This window comes from Coregonus lavaretus (genome assembly GCF_964263955.1).
Source record: "Coregonus lavaretus genome assembly, contig: HAP1_SCAFFOLD_4452, whole genome shotgun sequence".
Taxonomy (NCBI): Eukaryota; Metazoa; Chordata; class Actinopteri; order Salmoniformes; family Salmonidae; genus Coregonus; species Coregonus lavaretus.
The window spans coordinates 1-6,781 of NW_028157140.1; the positions used below are offsets into that span (position 1 = coordinate 1).

A 6,781-nucleotide genomic window follows, 5' to 3' on the forward strand; every position below is an offset into this window, starting at 1 on the left:
TAAGACATGGATTGTGTATGTGTGCCATTCAGAGGGTGAATGGGCAAGACAAAAGATTTAAGTGTCTTTGAACAGGGTATGGTAGTAGGTGTCAGGCGCAACGGTTTGAGTGTGTCAAGAACTGCAATGCTGCTGGGTTTTTCACGCTCAACAGTTTGTGTGTATCAAGAATGGTCCACCACCCAAAGGATATCCAGCCAACTTGACACAACTGTTTTTATTTTATTTTTTTATTTAACCTTTATTTAACTAGGCAAGTCAGTTAAGAACAAATTCTTATTTACAATGACGGCCTACACCGGCCAAACCCGGACGACGCTGGGCCAATTGTGCCCCGCCCTATGGGACTCCCAATCACGGCCGGTTGTGATACAGCCTGGAATCGAACCAGGGGGTCTGTAGTGACGCCTCAAGCACTAAGATGCAGTGCCTTAGACCGCTGCGCCACTCAGGAGCCTAACTGTGGGAAGCATTGGAGTCAACATGGGCCAGCATCCCTGTGGAACGCGTTCAACACCATGTAGAGTCCATGCCCCGACAATTTGAGGCTGTTCTGAGGGCAAAAGGGGGTGCAACTCAATATTAGAAAGGTGTTCCTAATGTTTTGTCCACTCGGTATATAATACACGTTACAGCAGTTTGTAAAACTGTATGCGTGTGTAGAACTGATTTGGTTCCTGCTTCTACCTCTCACCCAATCACCCTTCTCTCTCATGTATCCTTCTCCTTCTGACTTCTCGTCTCCATTCTCCCCTCTCTCTTTTTCACCTTTTTATACCCTCCCCCTCACTTTCCATCTCTGACTAACACCTCTTTGCTTTTAATGTACTCTCTCTCTATCACACAGCTTGAAGACCATGCTGACCAGTGCCCTGAGGTGCAGACGGACTGTGTTTATAAGAAATATGGCTGCTCTGTCCGGGTTGGTGGATATATTCTCCTATTCTCTGTGCTTTGGAATCCAATTCTACGCCAAAGGAAATCTAATTGTAGTCGGACATTCTCAATTTATCGTTTGGGCTGGAAGCTCCACAAAGTCGCAATGATTGCATTATCTCAATAATAATATAATAATAATAATAATATTCCATTTAGCAGACGCTTTTATCCAAAGCGACTTACAGTCATGCGTGCATACATTTTTGTGTATGGGTGGTCCCGGGGATCGAACCCACTACCTTGGCGTTACAAGCGCCGTGCTCTACCAGCTGAGCTACAGAGGACCACAATGAGTCAATGAGTCAAAGTCCTTATTCGACCCTCTTGGATGGTAGTGGCTGACACAGATGTTGTGTCGTGATAAAACAATGGCCTTCTAACAATTCACTACAATAAGAACTGTCTATACGGTCTCAAGAATGTCTCTATGAAAGTGTCAGAATGACATTGTTTTCATATCTATACCGAACAAAAATATAAACGCAACATCCAACAATTTCAATGATTTTACTGAGTTACAGTTCATATAAGGAAATCAATCAATTGAAATGAATAAATTAGGCCCTAATCTATGGATTTCACATGACTGGGCAGGGGAGCAGTCATGGGTGGGCATGGGAGGGCATAGGCCCACGTACTTTGGAGCCAGGCCCAGCCAATCAGAATGAGTTTATCCCCACAAAAGCTCAGTTCCATCAGCTGTCCGGGTGGCTGGTCTCAGACGATCCCGCAGGTAAAGAATACAGATGTGGAGGTCCTGGGCTGGCGTGGTTACACGTGGTCTGAGGTTTGAGAGAATTAAGCTTTTTGTGCATATGGAACATTTCTGGGATCTTTTATTTCAGCTCATGAAACCAACTAATGTTGCGTTTATATTTTTGCTCAGTAATAGTAATGGGTGTTTATATGAACTAGTCCTATACATTACAACCAAAAGACACATATATGAAGTTGTCTTGGTTCAACAACAGCCTTACCCATCGTGACAAGTTAATGTCAATACAGTATGTATAATGAGTGTTATAATTTGTATGTAATTGTTTGGCATGTCATTCTTAAACATGTCTAGACATGATAGGCAGTTGTATGGCAATAGATGATGGTAGTACCGAATTGTTATTTCTCTCTGTGTGGACAGGAGAAGAGAGCCCAAGTTCAAGTTCACGAAGAAAACGCTCTCAATTACCACATCCTCCTGGTTCTGGGGAGCAACACCAAGCTGGAGACGCAGGTAGGACCAATCCCTACCCAGAACCTTTCTGTTTATGGACCAGGGTGCATTCAGAATGAAGAAAGCGTAGGAAATGTTTAGGTGGTGCTGTTTTGAAGGAGCAAGTTAATAACGGTCATCATAAGGACAATGCATGGTCACAAAACATTCAAAAGGGCCAAATCCTAACTTGAGATTTACACACGGAACACACACTTTTGTCCTTTCCTTTGGAGACTTGCGCAAAATATGACTTTCCTGCACACATCTCAAGTTAGAAGTCGGCCCTTATAGTGCCTAGATCAGTGTGCTAAAGGGAAAATTGTACCTAGAGCCAGTGCGGTGGCAGCGGTTGAACTTTGACCATTCCTCTGACCCACCAGATGGAAATCCTCCAGCAGGAGGTGCTGCTGAGGCACAAAGAGCTCCAGGAGAGGAGCCGCCAGGTCAGCGGTCTGGAGAAGGAGGTCCGCCCGCTGGCCCAGCAGGTCAGCCGTTGTGACAACACCCTGTCTGCAGTACAGGTAAGAAGCAGTGCTGTATTATGGAACCAATACAACACCCAGAGGCCTGGCTGGTCAGCATCCAGCATGTCTACAGTGTAGGTATAGGTTTGAATCTGGCCTACTGCCTTTGACACAACCTATTTCCATCTTTCCCCACTGACATCTTCTCTCTGTTCAATAAAATATGAAAATATGAATGGTACCAATGCACTCTGTCTGCTGTACAGGTAAGAAACGCTGCTGTTACTGTATATGGAATCAAAGCAGGAATCATTCATTCACACAACACTGCACTTAATAGAATCCATTGGTCATAGGAATCAAAACTTTGGGATTCTCATAAGAGGAGAGACTACCTGGATTGTGTTTATTAGGGCATGCAACAGAAAACGTTTCAAAAAGTTAAAACATTCTGTTTGGAGGCTAAGGATTATTAACACTACCCAGGTAAATAGCAGTACTGCAAATAAATTGTTACCGTGTTCTGGACGTCCCTGTCCAGAGGTCTTTGGAGGAGCAGAGGGACCACATCTCCAGCGTCCAGCTCCAGCTTGAGGAGCTATCCAGTGTGTTTGGCCCTGGTGTGGCCCGGGAGGAACTGGGCCAAATCAGAGCGTCCCTGGACGCCCTCAGACAGCAGGTGTCCGTCACAGAGGGGCTCAAAGACCACCTGGGTGAGTGGAGGGGGTCCTTAATGGTCTGGGTGAACTAAAGGTGGATTAGAGATCATTATTATTGTTTCCACAGACAGTAAGCCCATGACGTGTGAAAAGTGGGTCTTGGGAAATGTAACTGCCACTGGGTTATTTGAATTATGGTAAAACTGCCTCTGTCTTTGGCAGCATATTCCACACAATTCAAGTAACTCAGTGGTTACCATTCCCGGGTTACTGGAAAGACGCAATACTTTTAGGGCAATAAGCTAAAGTCTCCAAGGCTTGTAACAGATTATGGAAAGACTCAAGACTGTGTTAGGCCAATGATCTTAAGTCTCTAAGGCTTTTAAGCGATTATGAGCAAATCATTAATATTGTACTGACATTTATTAAAATCACTCGTGGATTAATTAAAGTATAAAAAATTCCATCGGCCATCTTTCCCCCCAGGGGAGTTGAAGGAGACCTACTTACGCCACTCGCGCCTCCTCAGCATCCACACAGCGCAGCTGGAGTCCAACGAGGAGCACTTCAGAGAGCTCGAGTCCACCTCGTACGACGGCAAGCTCATCTGGAAGCTCCGCGACTACCGCAAGAGGAAGGAGGCCGGGGCTCGAGGCCAGGGACCGTGCCTGAGCAGCGCACCCTTCCACACGAGCCGCAGTGGCTACAAAATGGCCGCCAGGGCCTACCTGAACGGCGACGGGGCCGGCCGGGAGACCCACCTGTCTCTCTACGTGGTCCTCATGAGGGGTGACTTCGACCCCCTCCTGCCCTGGCCCTTCAGACAACCTGTGTCATTGTCAGTGCTGGACCAGAGTGGCACCAACAACCACCTGACTATGAGTTTCAAACCCGACCCAGAAAACACTAGTTTCCACCGGCCCGGCTTGGCCACTGCAACCACCAACGTGGCCTCTGGTTTCCAGTGCTTTGCCTCGCATGCCCAGCTGGAGACGCCCAAGAATGCCATCTACGTGAGAGACGATACACTCTTTGTTAAGGTCAAGGTGGACACAAGCGGTTTGGAGGACTTGTAGAAGGGCCTTAAAGAACTGGTTGGAGATAATTTCAAAAACAGTTAGCTAATGCTACAAAGCTCAGTGCAGGCCAATGCCTCAGCTGTACTCCAAATTTAGCAAAGTAAGCAAACAGATACAGTGTCAGCAAGTCCATGCATTTTCCCCCAGATACTTAAATGATAAAGCAATACAGATATTGCAGTGAATTGCTTTAGCCTTGTCTGCAGACTGCTTGTATGTGTTCACTGAGGATTCAAGTGTTAATGCTCCCCACATATATTATATTGAATTATATTTTGGGGTTAAAGTCCTACAATCAGAGAGCATGCAATCTATTAATTGTTAATTCATGACATCTCAGGGATTTTAATGGACAGCTGTTGAATACACTTTATAATACCTTTACTGAATAAGCCAATAGACAGTACATGTTGAAGGTTTATATAAATTCGTATACATTATTTTGAAATGTTATAAACGTTTAAAAAATATAATGCTTATTCATGTAAGTTATTATAAAGTGTTACCATTGATGAGTGAATTGTTTCATGCTTTTTTCCTTCAATTGATTAATGAATTGTTTCATGTGTTTTTCCTTACATTTTGTGGTTACATGCATAACAACACTTATGTGCATCACATCTCATATCCAGTCAGTAAATATGTAGACTGTGGTTGTGAGATACCATGAATTTGTCCTACTATGCGTTTGATAGAGATTTTTGTGTGGGGAACAATCTTTAGTAACATTTTCCTACGTACTGTATCTGAAACCACTGTAGGATGGACATGAACCTCCACAATGACAGTGTGTGTGGGTCCTTACTCTTATGAATGTGTGTGTTAACGGTAAAGAAACATTATGTGAGCTTTCATGTAAAACATTATGGGATGCCAATGCATAATAAAGGATACCTCAGATACAGGTATGCAGCTCTATTATACATTTCTATGGGAATGGGGTGCTTTTCTGGGTAAATACTGAAATACCAAGGCTGGGATTCAATCCGAGGCACGTTATAGAGCAGCGCACTAAGCGAAAGAAAATGAATGTGATCTATGCTAAATAAATTGCCTTTAAAAGATGCATTGCTGTCTGTCTAGTGCACTGCTCCATTATGGAATCACGGCCTAAGCCTTATAAATAAGGGAAGATTAACAACACACATGAATGGACCACAACAACCATATTTATGAATCCATGGTGCTAGTTTATTCAAATAGCTGACACGTTTCGACCATAGTCTTGTCAAAATGACACTTTCTTTGCGCAGCCTTGTCATTCTGTCTGACTCTACAGAAACACGTGGTTCTACTTTACAGAAACATGAAAGCAAATATATACATGTATGTAAACCCCTTACATCTCTTAAAGAAAGTTTAGCACAGCAGATTGGAACATTTGGATAAAAAAATTATGACAGACACATCCAGTAACTTTGAGCAGATGCTGGAAGTCAAAGTAAATGTTTAGCAAAAAGTACACAGACATGGCACACAGATCTTGTGGTTTAATGGAACAATTGTTAAACTATCAACATATACCTAATGAAAACTTAAAAAGGGGCAATCTGCAGTTGCCACATCCAATTTTGAATGATATAAGTGGTATATAAGTGGTATATACCTGTTGATTCTTGAAGAATATAACTTATCAATGCCATGAGCTTATAGTTAAACTGTCGTACCCAATCAGAACCCAAAATATAAGCTTGTATTTTGGGTTCTGATTGGGGGATGACAGTTTAACTAAGGTCATGGCATTTATATGTTATATTCTTCAAGAATCAACAAGTACAGTATAAGTCAAAAGTTTGGACACCTACTCATTCAAGGGTTTTTCTTTATTTGTACTATTTTCTACATTGTAGAATAATGGTGAAGACATCGAAACTATGAAATGAAGAAAAAAAGTGTTAAACAAATCAAAATATATTTTAGATTTTAGATTCTTCAAAGTAGCCACCCTTTGCCTTGATGACAGCTTTGCACACTCTTGGCATTCTCTCAACCAGCTTCATGAGGAATGCTTTCCAACAGTCTTGAAGGAGTTCCCACATATGCTGAGCGCTTGTTGGCTGCTTTTCCTTCACTCTGCGGTCCAACTCATCCCAAACCATCTCATTTGGGTTGAGGTCGGGTGAATGTGGAGGCCAGGTCATCTGAAGCAGCACTCCATCACTCTCCTCATTGGTCAAATAGCCCTTACACAGCCTGGAGGTGTGTTTTGGGTCATTGTCCTGTTGAAAAACAAATCATAGTCCCACTAAGCGCAAACCAGATGGGATGGCGTATCGCTGTAGAATGCTGTGGTAGCCATGCTGGTTAAGTGTGCCTTGAATTCTAAATAAATCACAGACAGTGTCACCAGCAAAGCACCCCCACACCATCACACCTCCTCCTCCATGCTTCATGGTGGGAACCACACATGCAGAGATCATCCGTTCA

General features: G+C 43.3%; 1 protein-coding gene across 1 annotated transcript; it reads left to right on the forward strand.

Moving 5' to 3' along the window:
* Positions 1–847: 847 nt before the first annotated feature.
* LOC311125785 (TNF receptor-associated factor 5-like) lies at positions 848–4,522 on the forward strand (the record flags this gene model as incomplete). Its single annotated transcript, XM_084199817.1, has 5 exons — positions 848–922; positions 2,078–2,170; positions 2,533–2,673; positions 3,158–3,329; positions 3,762–4,522. Coding segments are annotated over 5 exons (1,071 nt in total), but the record flags the coding sequence as incomplete, so codon positions are not given.
* Between the last annotated feature and the right edge of the window lie 2,259 nt (positions 4,523–6,781).